Source organism: Camelina sativa, chromosome 13 (assembly GCF_000633955.1).
Source record: "Camelina sativa cultivar DH55 chromosome 13, Cs, whole genome shotgun sequence".
NCBI classification, from domain to species: domain Eukaryota; kingdom Viridiplantae; phylum Streptophyta; class Magnoliopsida; order Brassicales; family Brassicaceae; genus Camelina; species Camelina sativa.
In genome coordinates this window covers 18,425,317-18,445,896 of record NC_025697.1, presented here as the reverse complement: position 1 = coordinate 18,445,896, position 20,580 = coordinate 18,425,317, and the positions used below count along the sequence as shown (strand labels likewise).

The 20,580-nt window shown below is 36.1% G+C and overlaps 1 protein-coding gene across 4 annotated transcripts in view; it reads left to right on the top strand.

Annotated features, from left to right (window-relative positions):
- Positions 1-4,048, top strand: part of LOC104737065 (FACT complex subunit SPT16) — a 4,350-nt gene extending 302 nt beyond the window's left edge. The window contains exons 1-3 of one of the 4 annotated variants that reach the window (XM_010457160.2): positions 7-103; positions 308-369; positions 611-4,048. In XM_010457160.2, the coding sequence (XP_010455462.1) occupies positions 611-3,841 (3,231 nt within the window). In that variant the 5' untranslated portion in view covers positions 7-103; positions 308-369 and the 3' untranslated portion in view covers positions 3,842-4,048. Of the gene's footprint in view, positions 104-307; positions 370-581 lie in introns of all 4 variants that reach the window. The other 3 variants (XM_010457159.2, XM_019235000.1, XM_019234999.1) reach the window with 3 other exon arrangements.

The window sequence follows — 20,580 nt, the reverse complement described above, 5'->3', positions numbered from 1 at the left end:
CGCCGGAGCTTTTTTTTTTTTTTTGTTCTTCTTCTTGTTTTTCGGCCTAAACCGCCGTCGTGTGAAGCTACAACGTTATTGTCCTCCGTTACGAACCTTCTGGGTAAACTATTTTGATTTTTTTGTTTTCCCCCTTTTTCGATTTCTCACTGTTTTTAATCTACGATTCAACTTGTTTCCGTCTCGTTTCCGTGTTCTTTGATTTGATTCTTCGTTTATAACCGTGTTCTTAACTCGATCTGTTTCGATTTCGCTTCATTAGACGAAGTTATTGAACGTTTTTTTTTTTCCGTTCTTCGATTTCTAGGGTTTCGGTTGCTTCCTCTCGCGCCGCCGCTTGTTTTTGTGATTTATTTGATTCTAATCGAGGTGGGTTTTTTTTTTTCCTTACTCTAATTTTTATTTCTGGGTGTTAATTTTGGTGGATTTTACTTACAAATTTAGACCTAGTTTGAAGCTTTGAAACCCTAGATTTGATTGAGATGTGTGTTAAGTTGTCTTCCGAATGAGTCTTATGTGCATCTCTCTTGCGATTATGATAAGCTTTCTTGTTTCTGAGTATTATATTACTTTTGTATCAGCTGATAAATTTGCTACTGGGATTCTTTAGATGGCAGACTCTCGGAATGGTAATGCGCGAGCTCCTGGTGGAGGAGTGCCTCCAAAACCTGGGAATGCCTACACCATAGATGTTAAAAACTTTATCTCACGTGCAAGAGCCTTGTATGAACACTGGAAGAAGCACAGTGCAGACCTATGGGGATCTGCGGACGCTCTTGCCATTGCTACCCCTCCTGCTTCTGATGATCTGCGCTACTTGAAATCGTCAGCGCTGAATATTTGGCTTCTTGGGTATGAGTTTCCAGATACGATAATGGTTTTTACCCCAAAACAGATCCACATCTTGTGTAGCAGGAACAAGGCATCTCTACTTGAAGTTGTGAAGAATGCTGCACATGATGAGTTGAAGATTGATGTTGTTATGCATGTTAAGCCCAAGGGTGATGATGGAACAGGGCTGATGGATGCCATATTTCGTGCCATCCATGATCTATCCCGGGGTGATGGAAATGATTCACAAGTTGTAGGACACATTGCTCGTGAGGTCCCTGAAGGTAAGCTTCTAGAGACGTGGGCTGAGAGGTTAAAGAATGCAAACTTCCTGTTCGTAGATATAACTGGGGGGCTGTCTGATCTTTTTGCTGTTAAAGATGATACTGAGGTCATGTGTGTGAAGAAAGCTGCATATCTAGCCTATAGTGTGATGAAAAATGTTGTTGTCCCAAACCTTGAAGGAGTCATTGATGAGGAGAAAGACGTCACCCACTCTTTTTTGATGGATCTCACCGAGAAAGCCATACTTGAGCCGACTAAGGCCAGTGTGAGGCTGAAGGCAGAAAATGTTGACATATGCTACCCTCCTATATTTCAAAGCGGAGGCAAGTTTGATCTCAAACCAAGTGCTGCAAGCAATGATGAACTTCTCACTTATGATCCAGCGAGTGTCATATTATGTGCTGTTGGTGCTCGGTATAATAGTTATTGCTCAAATGTTGCCAGGACGTACCTAATAGATGCAACTTCTCTCCAGATCAAGGCATATGAGGTTCTTCTCAAGGCACATGAGGCTGCTATTAATGCTTTAAGGTCAGGAAGAAAGATCAATACTGTCTATCAAGCTGCCCTTTCGGTTGTTGAAAAGAATGCCCCTGAGTTGGTTGACAAGCTAACTAAATCTGCTGGGACTGGTATCGGTCTTGAATTCCGAGAGTCAGGATTAAATATTAATGCAAAGAATGATAAAGTATTGAGACCGAAGATGGCATTTAATGTGTCTCTTGGTTTCCAGAACTTGGAGTGTGAGTCAGAAAGCCGCAGCAAAGTCAGGAAATTCTCACTTTTGCTAGCTGACACAGTTCTCGTCACGGAACAGAATGCGGAGCTTTTAACCAAGTGCTCTAAATCTGTTAAGGATGTGGCTTACTCCTTCAAAGATGATGAAGAAGAAGAGAAACCGAGGAAGAAGCCGAAGATCAGCGGTTCGGAGAACTACATTACCAAGACAGCTCTCAGATCAGATGATCATGTGGTGTCGAAAGAAGAGCTACGGAAGCAGCACCAGGCAGAGCTTGCACGCCAGAAAAATGAAGAAACCGCCAGAAGGCTTGCTGGTGATAGGTCTGGGGCGGGAGACAGCCGGTCTGCTGCAAAGACTTCAGCTGATGTGGTTGCCTACAAGAGTGTTAACGACATGCCCCAACCTCGGTCTTTGGAAATCCAGACTGATACGAAGAACGAGGCTGTATTGTTGCCCATCTATGGTAGCTTGGTCCCATTCCATGTGGCTACAATAAGAACAGTGTCAGGCAATCAAGATACCAACAGGAATTGCTACATCCGTATCATTTTCAATGTCCCCGGTACACCCTTCAACCCTCATGATTCAAACTCTTTGAAAAACCAGGGTGCTATCTACCTCAAGGAGGTTTCATTCCGGACCAAGGATTCAAGGCATAGCAGTGAAATAGTTCAGCAGATTAAGGCCCTCAGACGGCAAGTCATGGCCCGGGAGTCAGAGAGAGCTGAAAGGGCGACATTGGTAACACAGGAGAAACTTCAGCTTGCAGGGAACAAGTTCAAACCCCTCAGGTTGTCTGAGTTGTGGATCCGTCCGCCTTTCAGTGGCCGCAAGAAGATTCCTGGGACACTCGAAGCTCATGCCAATGGTTTCAGGTATTCAACGACCAGGCCTGACGAGCGTGTGGATGTTCTGTTTGCAAACATAAAGCACGCGTTTTTCCAGCCGGCTGAGAAGGAGATGATCACCCTCCTTCATTTTCATTTGCACAACCACATCATGGTAGGAACCAAGAAAACAAAGGACGTCCAGTTTTATGTGGAGGTAATGGATGTTGTGCAGTCTTTAGGTGGTGGGAGGAGATCAGCTTATGATCCAGATGAGATTGATGAAGAACAGCGGGAGCGTGATAGGAAAAACAAGATCAACATGGATTTCAATCATTTTGCAAACCGGGTCAATGATATGTGGCAACTACCCCAGTTTGCAAGTCTGGACCTTGAGTTTGATCAACCTCTGAGAGAGCTTGGGTTCCATGGTGTTCCGCACAAGACATCTGCATTCATTATACCGACCTCCAGCTGCTTAGTTGAGCTCATAGAATACCCGTTCCTCGTGGTCAGTCTGAGTGAGATTGAGATTGTGAATCTTGAGAGAGTTGGGTTTGGGCAGAAGAACTTTGACATGGCCATCATTTTCAAGGACTTCAAAAAGGATGTTCTCAGGGTTGACTCAGTTCCCACAAGTTCACTGGAGGGGATAAAGGAGTGGCTTGACACTACAGATATAAAGTACTACGAGAGCAAACTGAATCTGAACTGGAGACAGATCCTGAAGACGATCACGGATGATCCGCAGAGCTTCATAGATGATGGAGGATGGGAGTTTTTAAATCTGGACGGAAGTGATTCAGAATCTGGGGGCTCTGAGGAGTCAGACAAAGGATATGAACCATCAGATGTGGAGGTTGAGTCTGAGTCAGAGGATGAGGCCTCAGAGAGTGAGTCACTGGTGGAGTCAGAGGATGAAGAAGAGGAGGACTCAGAGCAAGAGTCAGAGGAAGAGAAAGGTAAGACTTGGGATGAACTGGAGAGAGAAGCTAGTAATGCAGACAGAGAGCATGGAGCTGAGTCTGATAGTGAGGAAGAGAGGAAGAGAAGGAAGTTGAAAGCGTTTGGGAAATCACGGTCTGGAACTAGCGGTGGAGGCGGCAGTAGCAGTATGAAGAACATGCCACCATCAAAGCGCAGCAAGCACAGGTGAAAAGGATCAGACGTCTCGAATGCTTATCATTGTTCTCATTAGAGAGATGAAACGAAACCAGACTTTTATTTTCCCAGGTTAAAAAATTAATTAGTGTTTCTTTTTTGTTTGTTTGTTCAACTTCACAGCAAACAAAAACTATCGTTTGGTTATGGTTTTTAAATCAGTCTTTTGTATTATAAAAAAACTGCTTTAGATCATTATTAATTTAATTCTATGCACTAGGAAAATAATTATAGTCGTTTTATAAAAAATAACTAAGAAAAACACCATTCTGAGATTATAGCATTTACCCGAGACCACTGAAAAGAAAAATATATATATAAAATCTTTCAAAAGGTTTAGCCAATTTAGCCAAAAACTTATTTAGCAAGAACTCTTCCAAGTCTCTTGGAGTGCAGGGGTGTGGTTCGGCGAAAGTGTTCCAAACTGCCGGTTCATAACGTGGCTAGCAGTGTGAGATCGACTTTTAACGTGTAAGAGTTTGAAAAGTTGAGGGTTGGTTCTGCCATGTGGTGAGCCGGACAAGGCACAAGAACACTTATTTTATTGCTTCCTTATCAAGACAATACTGCTCCACAAGTTGGGGTCCAATGAATATTTTTACGTGTTTTGTCCTCGCTAAAATAGTATTTTAACTTCACCAGTAAGTGGGAAAATCGGCCATTTCATATCCTACCTAAGGTTATATTCAATTCCTACATTTCATATTTCGGCCATTTCACAACCCAAACTTATATACTTGTGCCAATCTATACCTTAGCCCTAACAGCGTTAAGAATCTGTTAGCGGTTGCTTACATGCTCAATTACATCCTTTTATATGAAAAGAGGCAAAACAAAAGAAATTATCAAAACGATGTCGTTTAGCTCTTCCTCTTCAGCCTCTAAACAAAAAACAAAATCGATTTTAGAAAATTTAGGTTTTTGATTTGGTAAGTGTTGATCAAGATGTCTTCATCATCTCCTACCTAAATTTGATTGGGTGTTTATTCCCCCTGGTTATGTATTAATCTATAGGGGTGCATGAAATTTTTACTCCAATTTTATGGGTTGTCATTCAATTTCGATTTCCTAATATTTTGACCTCATCTTAAAAATCGAGTTACTTGGATTCGTCTAGCTGGTTCTGATTCCATCATGTTCAAAACTTTGTCATTTTAATCTCAGAATAGTGGATCTGCTGCTTATGTAAAATTTGGAATTTTTGTTATTAATTCGAAACGCGTTATCTTAATGTGCTGAGATTTTAGATTACATTATTATACTCAGCTCAATCTTATTTATTCCAAAACCTTCAGATTTTCTTTTTTCAAATGAAAGACAAAACTGACAAAGAAGATTAATGGCCTTCGTTGAGCAATTGAAGATAATGTCAAGAAACGAGAACGAAGGAAAAAATAGAGGTTGAAGAAGAAGAGATAAACGACGTTGTTTTCACAAAAAAAATTTCTCTTTTGTCGCATAAAATGATATCGTTGAACATATGGCATCCACATAAGAAATCGATAATGGATTCTTAACACCGTCAGGACCTAGCTATAGATTGACACAACTTTATAAGTTTGAGTTATGAATTTGAAATTTTGGTTACTTAATGTATAAATATACACAACGTTAAACTTTACATAGGAATTGAACACAGAATATTAGGTAGGGTATGAAAATGGCCGATTTGCCGCAGTAAATGAAAGTGTTGTGATTTTATTTTTCTAGTTAATTGTAATAATTATTCTATAGCTCCCTTTAACTTACTTAATTTGTAACGGCCAATAGTACAGTCATAGGTTTTGGCATCTTTTAATATAAAAATATATGGTGGATTATCTATTCGTAAAGGACATGCGCCACTAAATGTCTTCTTTCGCTAGTATATCCTCTTAATTATTTTGAATTTTAGGTTAAGAGTGGTAGAACCAATCAAGTTCTAATCCTAATACACCATTTAAAAACGTACGTAAGGACATTGCAATATAAGATTTATGTACAAGTTGATACAATGCAACATCACAATGAGGTAATATTTCTTTAGTTTTCTTTTTTTTTTCCTCTTATGGTCTATTTTTAAAATCTTATTCATACATATTTTATATCTTGTTACATAAGATTGTGATATTGTCTCGCGACAACTACTCTCGAGAGACTCAAGATTTTGTTTCAATGGTTGATATTTAGTTTTTAAGAATTATGGAGTTAAAACCACCTGATCTTGTGGGAATAAAAATCTTAATTACGTTTCAAACTTTCTTATAAATGTTTATGTTGTTCTAATGAGAAGTTGTTTTTAAAAACGTAATCAATTATTATTATTATTTATAACTAGATAAATACCCAGAATAATTTTAAATAAAAGTCTATTAGATTAAAAGTAAAACAATTAAAATTTATAAAAATATTCTGGTTTTTTTTTTTTTTTCCACGAAAAGCAAATTTATTTCCTCTAAGAAGAGTCATTACAAATGCTGTGGCTTAGCCAGACTGGTGAAACACAAGAATCAGAATAAGAATCATTAGTTAAGCAACCAAATTTTGCTAAAGTATGAGCTGCACTATTGCATTCTCTCTTTGCAAATACAGAATAAATTGAATCAAATTTGGAAAACCAAAAGTTAATGTCATGAATAAAATTTGCTAAAGATCTATTTCTTTGAATTCCATTAAGCGTATTGATTAAATTTACAGAGTCGCCTTCAAAAATTATGTTGGTGTAACCATTGATCGATGATTGTTGAGCTGCAAGGATTAATGCCTTTGTTTCTGCCTCAAGGGGGGATGTCGCATATCCAAGTATAGAAGATCCCCAGTTGAGAGGCTGGCCGAGATAATTGCGAATAATCCACCCTCCAATGGCTTGGGATGTGTTTCTGTTAAAAGCAGCATCGAAATTACATTTCACCGAAGTTTGAGGAGGGGGCTTCCATTTTATTTGGTCTTGAGGTAGATCCTGAACATTTTCTCTGAGATGCTTTATATTTATCCATTCATTTGTCTCTGCTCGAGCCTGGAGAACAGTTTGAGTTGTACTTTCACGAAAATTGTTAAAGATAGTGTTATTTCGTGCTTTCCAAATTCTCCACATGAGCCATAATGGTTGTAAAGCAATATGGGGAGAGATGTCTTGGCGCCTTGAATATTCAATCACAGGTGAGATGTTTTCCTCTGCATTATCGGATAATTGTTCTAAATTTAAAGCAGAGGTGTTTGAGAAACGCCATGTTGATATAGCAAAAGGACATGTGAACAGGGCATGATTTATAGTTTCATCTTCCAGTCTGCATCTACTACATTTTGGATTTATATCCATATCTCTCGATCGCAGTCTGGTCGTTGTAGGTAAGGCTCGTGAGATGGTCCTCCATATGAAGTGTTTTATTTTAGGCATAATGTTTAAAGCCCATAGTTTGTTCTTTAGTTCAATAGATCCGTAGGGAACACCATACGGAGGATTAGGGACATGAGGATCATGTGTAAGTAGCCAGTACCCTGACCTAACAGTGTAATCTCCAGAAACAGAGTAGTTCCAAATCAACTGATCAGGTCGATCATGCTTTGACAGAATTGAACAAAAACTAAAAGTGGTATATTTAGAAAAAAAAACTCATAAAATAAATATCTTATTTGTTTGCATTAAGAAGATATGATTTTTTTTGGAAAAAAACTCATTTTAATGGTATTTATGAGAATTGCCCAACTAAATATCTTATTTGTTTGCATTAAGCAAATATGATTTTTTTTTTTAAATATTGACCACGTATACTTAAAAAAAAAATCCTAGAATAGATGGAAAATGTTGCAAGTTTCATAAAGTAAAATATACACCAAATACAAAGAATTAAAGTTTTGAGAGATGTTTAAAGTATTATGTCCATTACCTTGAAACAAACTACTATTAAACTCATATCCTTCTTGTTGACCCGCCGCAGCTTGCTGATTCACAAAATCGTCATGAATCTGGTGGGAAATCAAGAAGCGGCTGCGACGGGGAATTCGGAGAATCAACAAGCTGCGGTGGCTCAACAAGAAACGGCTGCAGCGGGAAATCAACAAAGTACTACTGGAAACCAAAGTGATGCTGGGAATGGTGCTGGGAACCAAGGTGCTGGGAACCAAGGTGCTGCTGGGAATTAAGGGGCTGCAGCAGGGAATCAAGGTTTTTGGAAAGATTGCGATCTTTAGAATATTGTTGGAATAGGCCAACAGTTTAGAATTATGATTTAATTTTATTGAAGATTATGAATAAATTAGTTTAGGAAATTCTGTATAGAATGCACCTTAAATTATTCAACCAATTATATAGGGATATTTTAAATACTCAGATCCTAACCGGATTTTGATTAAGCATTTATAAACTGAATAATGAATGAAAATTAAGATCTGATAATAGATCCAAGTAAGAAACGGGCGGATCTTGAATAAAACACTGTTTTAAACTTTTTTTATTTAGCTGATGTATATCTAGTATTATACGATTGACAATTGACATATTCATTAAATATTTTATTGATGAAATAGTATTAAAATTTATTATTGGAAAGAAAGAAAAAGAGCATACAATTGGTGAGTGATTACAATCTTATTTTGTTGTTATAAATGTCAAAACTTAGAAATAAAATGAAAAGATATAAGTAAAACGAGAAAATGTAAAATATGTGCACCTTCTCTAAATTTAAAATTTACATATATTTATAAAATACAAAATAATATATATATTCTAAGAGTATACGCTTATCTTACTATATTAATTGAGAAATACATATACGAAACGAACCTAATAAAATGTAAAAAAATACATTGTCTTGTCATTGGTATTTTAAGGCAAATTTTTAAAATTTCAGTGAAGGTAAAATTGTAATTTAAATATTAATTTAATGTACTTTAAAAAAAAATTAATATCAAAAGGCAAAAGGTAAAAAAAAATTAATTTGTCCATATACATATCAAATTAATGTACTTTTTTTTTTGAAAATTAAGATTTAGTTATAAAATGTAATTACAAAACTATATACTTTACATATTATACATTTTTCTAAAAATTCTTAAATAATGAAGTTCTATAACATTTAATAAAGATTTACAAATAAAGAACCATTTAGTGTCGACAATCCATTCCATATGTACAATATATAGACATATGTTTTATCTAATCAACAAGGTCCATGTATATGATTAGAATCCAGTTTGATTTAAAAGTGAAAATCCAGTTTGTATAAGAAGAAAACATAGAAAAATTCCGGTTTTGAATTGATTATTAATTACAGGAGAAATTACTGTTTTCACTTTTAGCTACACCTTTCCCGATTTAGGTTGAAACACCACAACCTTAACCAGAAGCTTTGGATCTGACGTAATGGCGAACATGCCGGTCGAGTTTTCAAACAAAGGGTTGAACTTTAAACTTTGATCAAGTCCCTCGGGAGCAAACTCGGACCAATTGTAAATCTTGATTCGTTTAGAGAGAATGGGTACTGTCTCTAAACTGGTTACATTCTTTGCCGGATCTGATCGGTGTTAAAGGCCTGATCAGTCAGTTTCATGGGTAAACAGGTGCTTACTTAGTACTCAGTGTGTCATAAAAGCTATAAATTATGTATATCAACTCCACCACCTTTTGACCCATAACATATATTCTTTGTCCACTAGGTTGTTGCGTTTCTTGCAGCCATGGAGATCATGTCTGGTGCATTTGCTGGTTATTCCTTAGTGGTACTTCTTTTACTTTGAGATATTCCTTACGGTTGTATCATAATACGGCTGATTGGCTATAATCTTTATTAGGTGATGGAGTCTCATCAAGCTAGCAAATTGGATGCATCTGGTACTGCAAAAGCTGTTATTTTCTTGCTTTCAGAAATTGGGTGTGTCTTACGACATGGGACCTGGTGTGTTTTTATCGTTCTTCGTTTTTCTAACTTTCTCATTCTCATGTAAAAATCATCACCATTAAAACCATTTGCTTACTTTTGAAATCAGATACAGTTAATTCGAGATCCTAAGCAACAGATGGAGGAGCATATCTTGGGTCATGCTTTCCATCTTTATCATTTGACATCACCAGATAAAACGTACTTGCAAGACTGAAGACATTTACTGTCTCTCTCTTTCTTTTACTCTTCTCCATTTGCTAGGAAACTGATGATTTGTCTGTAACATCGAAAATATTCCTTTTGTTTTGCAGTGTGTCCTTTGAGTTCCAGACACTGTCGATCCTGTGCTTTTGCTTGCGAATATATGCTGAGGGTACTGTCGATGCTGTGCTTTTGCTTGCGAATTTCTTAATATGTAAGTCTGCTAAAAAAACATTCATGAATTGCAGATCCGGTCTAAAGCAGAGGAGCGGATCTATAACATGATAGATGTCTTGAGAGAGGGAAACATGCATTGAACAAACCCCAGGATAAATTTCAAGCGAACCTCAGTGGCATTTACCAGATGTTAAAGGTAGAAGGCTTACCAGAGCAAAAAATCAGCTGTGAATTTTGTTGTTTAGCTATAAGGAACTACCAGAGCTGTTCAACTAGTTATTGTTAGTTTTCCTTTGTATTGACAGAACCAAAACCTCCGCCTGCATTGTATGTTCTGTTGACAACCTTTAATGTTATACCATGTGTTCCCATCTTAAAAAGTTGGAAGTATAACCCAAAATTTTATGAAGGTGACTATTTTTATTGTTTTGAGGCAGAAAATCTAATGCAGGGCTCGTGGATCGCGACAACATCTGCTGAGTTGGAGAGTATCGAGCAGTATGAGTAAGAGAATCTGATCCCTCTTTTGGCTTACGTAGAGAAAAACGGGAATCTTTTAGGTAGAAAATTAGAACAATCTGTTAAAGAATTATCCGCAAGTGTAGCAGTACAGGTTCCTAGCTCCTTTGGTTAAGTGTCTTTGTGGGCTTGATGTAGAAAATCAAGATGTAGGGTTATGTCTGGATGAAAGTATCTTGAGATTCTAGGGTTTAAGCTCCAACCTCCAAGGAACGAACGGTTAGTTCATCGGTTGCTAATTTGGTAAAGTATCAGTGTGAGTCCTAGAGGAATTGTTCCAAAGGGTGACTCAGTATCTTTGTTATTTACCTTTTGGGGATGAGAGAGTTGGAACTATGATCGAACCTCTTGTTGATGATCGCATTGTAGCTAGGATGTTAGAGAAACGTGCATTTTGAAGAGGCTGTGAAACCTAATGTAGAGATTTTAGTTTCTGATGACATCAAAGGAGAGATGTTAGTTTCAGGCTATAGCAACAGTATCTTCAGATTCTCGGGTTACGGGTAGAAGGTAAGATTTCGTCTCAGCAGTATATCTTAAGTTTAGAGTTGAGATTCAAACCAGAAGCTACATAGCAGGGGAAATTAAAAAGTTGGTTAAATTGGTTTCTTAACTGCAGCGATCAAAGATTTGAGGAATGGTTACTCACAGCGACATTATCGATCTAGAAACCGATGGTCCAATATTTGATTGGTGGGAGGTTAGATATGCCTGGTGGCAGATTAGTCTCGGATAACTTATGAGGAAGATGATGAAGTTATCTACAGACGTGGTAATGATTTCTTTACTCTTCAGTCTTTACTATTCAGATTATTTTAAGAACTTTTTAAGCATTGATAAATCGATCCGTAGAACAAGTTTAGAGTTTTTCATTTGTTTTTTACTTCATTGCATCATGCATCATGCTAGCCAAGCCAGTAGGAATCTTCCCAAATCAGAATAAAGCTAAGAAGAAAAGGGTTTATTCCAAAGCAAATTCTTAAGAATATCCAAAGATTATTCTTGTCTGGAATCATGTTCTTGTCAATGTCTGTACTTGTACAATCCCAAAACTTGTTTTTATACATCTTTAGCTTCCATGAACATTACATGGGTTTTTTCTTCTCTCTTTTGCAACCCTTGAATGTGTTTGTTGATTGACATCTATGCAAATTGATCATCCTCGTGTTCATGGATTCGTTTAGATGACCATTGTTTCTAGTCAAAGCAGCTCAAGAAGTAGTTTGCATAACCTAGAAGGCTAGAACATTTAAAGCTTCTTAGAGATTTGATTCTTTAAGTTCGTAACTTCTCTGACATGGTTTTGTTCTTTTCTCACATCAATGTTATGTTAATTTGGGCTTTTCATAATAGTTAGATATGCATTTTCAAAGTTCAAATTATAGAATAAACTTCTTTTTCAATTAAAAAATCCACAAGAGATACAACAACGACTTCAAAATAGAATAAAACAATTATTTTATTAGTCTAAAATAGAATAAATCTTACGTGTTCTAGATATATTGTTGTTATTATACTCCCGAGTACAATAATTCCCTTTATTAGTTATTAGTTATTAGTTATTACAGTATAATTTAAATTAAAATGTAGCAGGAAGATTTATTCAGTGAGTTATCGGTATCATGGCGGCCATCCTGGACTGCCGGGTGGGCAGTCAAGTTTGAAGCAGTTGCAAAATTTGACTTTGTTCTTAACAATACAGTGTTCATGTATAAAAAAATATTCATGGAGGCAGACTTCCTTGCACAATTCGGTGGCGTTTCTTTTCGTACATATCCCTGGGCCGCTTCTTTGCTTCGGTTTCCTGGACAGACTTCATAAGGATATGGCAATTTCTTTCCCGTTGTTTTTCCTAATCGAATAAAATTTGATTTATCAATAATCAAGTGTATTCATATCAATAAAAGAATTGATTTGATTGTCTATTTCATCAAAGTGCATTATTTTTTCGGTAAAAAAGTCTTGAGAGAATTCCATATTTATATGTGTTTATGCTATAGTAGTTTTAGGAGGGAAATAATTATCGGAATTGTGCAAGTGAGAAAAAACCGGCCGTCAGATATAGATAGATCCACTAAGAAAGGTAAAGGACATGAGACCCACTAAGAGAGGTGGCGTAAAACAACCACAACCAGATTTCTAATCCTTGCACCGGACACACAAGAAACAATCTCATCGAAATCTCATAATTTCGACGAGACAACCGGTGTAAAAATCGCTCATTACAAAAAATTCCACAAGTACATGCTATGTCTAACTAACTGATACTCTACATCAATTGAATACAGTCATACAAATGTACTTCAGCTCCACAAGCACCTTACATTTGTAGACTTCGCTCACTCCACATCAGACTCCTTTTGACATCCGACCGAACAAGCCACTTGTCTTCACTTCCAGGAACAAGCATCACTTAAATCACTTATCCCTAACACGATCTCATATTGGTACTTAGTCACACAACCAACTACCCCAAAGCGACCAAGTATCAAGAGAGATGGACTGGAATACTCCATTCCGCTCCAGCCACGAACTTCTCCTCACCAACGATCCGCTTCGACCCACACTAACTATATTCTGAGTCCATTGACCACAACCACGGTTCACCCATTACACTTCCACACAACCACTTAAACATTTTCGACAACTCTTGCCAGAAACCAAGCTAACCAAACCCGCTCCGCAAGAACTAACCGTTGATGTCGATCGACACCTCCACCTGGTGTTGGTCAACACTGACGTCCTCGGCATCACCTCTACCGATCATTCCTCGCCAAACCCTAACTTCAGCCTTTCTCCAATGACCAAACATACAACAACATGTTGGTGTTTACCGAAACTACCTTGGTGTCGGCTGACACCCCAACTTTGTCACAAAAATGTCTATGCCAGACCAAGATATAGACACTTGATTAAATCACAAACAATCCGTTCATTTAACAAACCCACTGTTGGATATGAAGGTTATACCCCATGAAGCTCTCCACCAAATTTTAGCCAAATCGGACTCCCTTTCATCCTCTAAACATTTTCACTAATTAGCCATCCCGGACCAGTTCACGCTTTCCGTCTATAAGTGTTGGTGTCGACTGACACAAAAATGGTGTCGACTGACACCACCATGGTGTTGAATGAAACTAACCCATAAACCACGACCAAAGCCTTCCTTGAAGCTCCTTTTCACCACAAAACCCTAATCCTTCACAACTATCAATTGTCTAATAGATTAAAGGTCCAAATGGTTACAGCGGTTGAGGCGAACAAATCCATCTCCGGATTAAACAGCTCTTTGTTACCACTCATCAAGTATAGTCCACAGTGGTGCGGTTCGAAAAATATATAAAAAACTGCAGCGGACCAACTACAGACCGTTTTTACATACAAATATTGTTGACCGACAGCGGTTTATTGTCTGCCTTAAAAATAGAGCGTTCCAAACTGCAGACGGATTTGGCCTTCCTGACTGCAATTATCATCCAGACCATATGCATCATATAACACGACTTACCTCGATAGCAGCCATGATATAACCTCCTTGTCTCTCTCAATCCAACACCAAGCTCCCTTGAACACTAATATATCAATACCCTCTCCTCTATCTTATAGACTTGGGAATTATCAGAACATTAGAAAAAAAAGTTTTCCCCAAATTGAAATCTATGTTTTTCCGACTCCACCGTGAAGCTCGTCGCCGACCTCCTTTCGCTTCAATTCCGATGTCATATCTTGGCGAAAAGTGGATAACATGTATAGGTTAAGTTCTAACTCAATTTTTATTTGCTTCATTCTCTTATTTTCTCTCTCTACCGTGATACGATTTTGCAAGATCTCAAGCTTCCTTAACAACAAAATCCAAGTTGCAACGGTTGTTTGCATGTCTTTGGAGAAACTACATAAGTTGGATGTTGTCATATTGTAAAAAGGTTGTCGAGAATAATAGATAAGTTTTCAACTTTTTCATTACATAAGTTGGATGTTGTCATATTGTAATAAGGTTGTCGAGGATCCAGTGTAGTTCTAGTTCGCATTATCCAGACTAGTAGGACTAGGTGAGAACTCGATTATGGGTATTGGGTATGGATTTATGTAGAAAAGTGAAAAGTAAAAAAAGAAAGTAAAGGGTAGAAAGTCTTTAGGAGGGGGATGTGTTTTCAAAGTTTAAAAGTCTAGTAAAGGATTTGGGTTGAGCAAAGTAAAAAGAGGTATCGGTTCTGGGCATAAAATAAAAAGATTAGACAAAGAAAAGAAAGTAAAAATGCTTAAGATGTCTAGAGTCCTTAGAAGAAAAGAAAAAGAACCATAGTGATAATAAAGATTTCTCAATCCGCTAGAATGATAAGAAGTGAACTCCTCCTAAGACTAAGTGTAAAGAGTAAGAGAATGGGTTTGAGATGATGTTTCTGATGAAGGTTAGAGATAGGACCAACTTTTGGGTTAGAATGTTAGGACTGAGTTTCCTTGGGGACATTTGGGTAGACAGGGCGCTGTTCTTGTATGTATTAGTTGGTTTCAACCTTTAGCCTTCTCTTAAGCTCAACTCATTTTCATGAGAGAACATTATTCTGTATTGATAAAACCACTTGAGAAGGAGAACATCCTCGTCTCTAACCTTTCACCCTAGCCAAACGAGTTTAATAACATTGCATAGCTTGATTCACGGTTCTCTGTTAATGAATTTTAAAAGAAATGATTGATATGATTGAATGTGTAGATTAAATATCAGAATCATTCAATAAAGTTTTTAAATAAAGTCCCTTCACCATGCATCATAGAACAAAAAACAAGGACCTTGATTCTAACTACTCTATTCAGCATTTTTAGGTTCTAAGACCCAATCTTCACACCTCTCTTCCATACTTTGTTCTTGATTGAGGGCAAGCAAAGAATAAGTTTGGGAAAGTTGATATGTCTATATTTTATCTCTCATTAGCATGTATTCGTCATGCATTTAGCTAGGATAACTCATTGTTTTGCATCATTTTCTAGTCTCTTCTATAAACTTTGCATGTTGAGGTAGTTTTTGCATCATCTTTGCATACATTGTGTATTTTGGAGTATTTTAGGTGTTTAGGAGATCCATAGACTGTTGGAACCAAATGGAGGCTGAGACACGCGACTCGACCGAGCACTCCCATGACTGACAACACGCGACTCGGCCAACGCACTCCCAGGATTAACGACACATGAGTCAACCGACGCACTCCCTAGACTGACGACACGCGATTCGACCGACACACTCCCGAGACTCACGACACGTGACTCGACCGAAGCTCCTAGGAGAGAAGCAATTCGACTCGACCGACATGCGACTTGGACGCGCTCCCAAGAAGAAGCACTAGCATCACACTCGACCGACCACGCCAGACATCCGACTTTTTCCACCTCTTTGATCGAGTCGAGTGAAGATTTTACTTTTGGATTCAGCTTTCGACGTCTTCATAAAAGTTGTAGGGAATTGAGTTATATTTTTAATGTTGTTTAGGTCAAGACAATCTGAGGTGTGGTTCAATAGTTATCATCATTTTCGTGGATGCGTATACACCCAGCTCGAGCCGACACCACTCCACTCGACCCAGCTGGAGCCAACACCACTCCACTCGAGCCAACTTCACTCCACTCGACCCAGCTCGAGTCGACGCCACTCCACTCGACCCGTTCCAAGTGCACCGACTCGACCCGTTCCACGTGCACCGACTCGACCCGTTCCACGTGCACCGACTCGACCGCACACGTCAGGAAGAAAGACGCTCCGACTCAACCAACCGTTTCCCGAACCGATGCTCTATCCTGTTGTTTTATGTTTTAGGGCTTTCCATGTTTTACGATAAATACATTTTGCTAAGTCTTTACTTAGACATCTCACTTTTTCTTGAAGTTTACCTAGCCACCTAAAACGTTCTCTGATCTTATAATCCAGATAGCTTTGCTTTTATTGAGTTTTTGCATTGGATTTCTTATACAAAGTTGTTCATTTCGTTTTACTCATCTGGTGATGCTTGATTCAATGTTTTCTGAGTTTGTATCCTTGATGATGATTTCTAGATCTGAGTAGTGTGATAGTTCTTGAGGATGAGATAGATTAGGTGGAGGATCTTAGTATGTAGGGTGTTTGAGTTAGATTTGTATGATTCCCTTCTGAACTATAGTTAGAAATACTAGTTTCTCTCTTATCAATTGGAACTAGGTCTTAGAAATTTGCACACCCAAAAGGTGTTTGATGAAATGTCTGACCAACTATTGCCAGAGACCTACATTCCTAGCCTAAGAGATTAGTTGTATAGGGTGTTTGTTCACGTGAATGAATTGGTTCGTCATGCCTGCTTGACCATGTTTCTCTAGCGAGAGCTAGGTTTGGAAGTGTTTGAGTCTGAGTAGCTTCTGCCAAGAGATTGGATTAGCTAAGTCGTGATGTTCATTGTCTAGGGATAGTTTGCTTGTGGCATGTTAAACACTCTGTAGACTAGGAGACTCCGTCGACATCAATTACTCCCATCTTAAGACTTCTATCTTTCTGATTTTTATTCCATTCCAGAGATTGTTTCACGCTTAGACTCGTTTCTCCTTTTACTCATGTTTACTTCTTGTCATGCATTCTCGTTTCTAGTTCAGTAGCTTATTTCCATTTTGCATTCTGGTCATTCTAGGATTGTTAGATATAAAACCACTCTTTGAATTGGCTTGACTTGTGATTTCTTGACTGCATCTTGAGTGGTAGCATCATCCCATTTGGATTGACACCTTAGGTACTACAACTGCATAAGGTTAATTGAACCTGCTAGGATAGACACAAAAATCCTAGTTTCAGATATATGTCAAGGGATTGGTTAGTCTGTATCTCTCACGTGTATAGGAAAGTTAAATTTCTAGCTGCTGGATTAGTTAACTATGTGTTCTCGTTAACGTTAGGTTTTCATACTTTTGTTTCTGGATGTAGTAGCGTCATTGTTAAGAGAGGATCTTCTTAGGCTTTAAAGCTCTCGAAGATTCCGTTTGTAGTTTTTTTTGATACTTTAATAAATCACGGGAGGCCTTGGTCGCCCGATCATCAACTAAAGTTCTTTTTAGCATGTTAAACAAATAGTTACATGCTAAAACTTATGAACAGTAAATTCCAGCATTCTGTATTCAACAAATACTCTCCCAACACAATTAGCTTTCCTATACATGTGAGAGATATCTTCTATAATCATTTCGATTTTTCACTAGGATACAGAATATCTTCCAAGGTCTGCAAGCATTAAATGCTACTCCCTCCGTTTCATAATATATGATGTTTTAGAGAAGTTTTTTTGTTTCACAATACATGATGTTTTCAAGTTTCTATGTAACTTTTATATTAGTTTGATACTCTATCTTATGCAGCTTTGCTTAAGATTGGTTGAACGTTTTTAAAGTAGTCATTTCTTAATCTGCGAGCTTTTACTCAAAACATCATATATTTCAAAACGAAGGGAGTACATCTTTGTGATATTTATATAATCAAATTTTTGTTTAGCTACCTACAACCCAGGTTCAGAAACGCAGCCGCCGAGACCGTTTAATCCCCGATTATACGCTTGGCAGAGAGAAACCGCCTCGATTTCATCTTATGCGGCAAAAAAATCAAAAAAATTAAAATAAATCAATTTTTTCCAGTTTGAAATATGTTTTTCTTTGTAGATCCATGATGTATTCGTCATTTTGTTTTTAGTTAAGTGTAATTCTAAGAAAATAGGCAAATATTACACCCCCTTGTGGGGAACCCTCGTTTACAATATTTTCAGTAGGCCACAAACCACTAGACTAAGCTATAAATTCCCCGATTGTTTACAACTTTAGCATATTATATGAATATATACATAATAATACCTTAAAGTAATCTTCGATTAATCTTCGATTAGTCGCCAGGCGTTGCCTCACTGCCGGATCAGCGCCTATCAATTTTTAAAACAAGGTCTACCACAAAATGTAGGGTTATTTTGTCCTAATTTACTTACCTAAGAAAGAACTAAATTGTTGATTATCATTACCATATTCCACTTTTTGTTCGTTTGTGTATTAATATTAACATCACCATTGATATTATATATATATATATATAAGCAATTATCCCCTAAACATAATTATAAAATTTTCCTAAAAGTATAAAATATCATAATTTATCTTTTAAATATTATTTCGTACATATATTTTTGATTACATATTTTCCTACATATATTTGTTTTACATAAACATAGTTAAATTAGTTTAATTCGATATGTCTAATATTAGTAGCGTTAATAAGTAAAATGAGAATTTAATCCATAATGAAACTTCAGATTAGTGATATTTTTTATTTTTTGATTAAAATTGATTAAAATTCTGTTCCGTCTACCTGTACGACAATATAATTCATCCATGTTATTTGAAACTTTTAATATGTTTAAATATTCATAATATTTTAAAATTTTATTAATTTTAGATATATCAGTTGTAAAATTTAACTTCTTAAAAAATTAAAATTTACTATATAGTAAAATTAAACATTTAAAATAAAAATCTTGAATCAAATCGTATACAAACTTTAAAAATTTGTATGCTTGTTAAGTTAAAGCTTCCTACTAATTTAAATTTGGGTTCATTTTGATCTATTTTATAATATGACTATGAATCTTATAAAACATTTTAGTTGATGTGGAACGCTAAACACACATATTTTTTTGTTAATTTACTATTATATGTCCATTAAAAAAAATTAATATATGCCAAAAGAATTACATTTTCATAATTTTATGTATTATATAATGAATCAAAACAATTAAAAAAAATCTGAAACAAAGATGACAAGAGAATAATAATTTTAAATCTTAACAAAATATTTATATTATTAACTGTGATGGGATAATATTTGGATAATTCTAATTTTAATTAATGTTAAAATCTTAGAATTGTGTTTGGCTATATAAATAATAGAGAATTTATTGTTAAATTGGTTTGATACATAGATAAAAGTAATGGCTTTGAAATAAAAATTTATTTCAAATTTGTATTCAAAAATACTAGTATAGATTCATTAAACCAAGTTTGACCAAAACATATTTGAGTAATAAAGATATTTGACACATCACATTATTCAGAAAATAAGTTTGACCAGATCTATTTGAGTACGTATTTATAGGTCTTTTTTATCTGCTGATTGAAAATGATTGAAAATGATTTATATCAGATTGAAAATGATTTATATCAAAGTATATTTGTACATGAATTAGGGTTTGTTTTTTATTTTTCTTTTTCGTAATCATATTTGATTAGTTCATTGGATTGATGTGTTTCCCGTTGTTAAATTTGGTTGAATCTGAGAATTGGTTTTCAAAATTTTGGGATCTCAGAAGGTTTAAAGATTTATTAACTTCAATTATTTTGTATCTTTTTTTTTTCTTTGGTTTTCTGAAACAAAAATTGCATATTAATTAAATGTAATCTAGCATGATTTATTGAATTGATCTGAAGCATCTTGCTATGACTCCCAAAAATGATAAATTTAAATTTGAAATATTTTTTTTAGTCTCATGGCTTTATTGTGGTATAATATATATATATATATATATATATATATATATATGTGTGTGTGTGTGTGTGTGTGTGTGTTTTTTTTTTTTTCATTTCAATTTGTTGATCGAAATGTATTGAGACATTATATTAATCTCATGGCTTTAGGCTTTAGAAAACAATGTAACACAAACAAAAGAAATATAAATAGGGTTATGAAAATGATAAAAAGTGTCTGGAAAATATTAGGTTTTAAGAAAATTTCGACAAAACAAATTTTCTACATCGTCTTGGTGTATTAATGGATCCTTAAAAGATCCATGAAAACTGAAACACATGAGTTTATATGAATTTCTTTAATTTTGGTTCTCAGTCTAGAAGTCAGGATTCGAGAGAGAGAGTGGATCAAGAAAGATTTGGAGATAAATATCAAAGACACAATGAAAAAGAGTTGAAATTATACAAGCCTGCA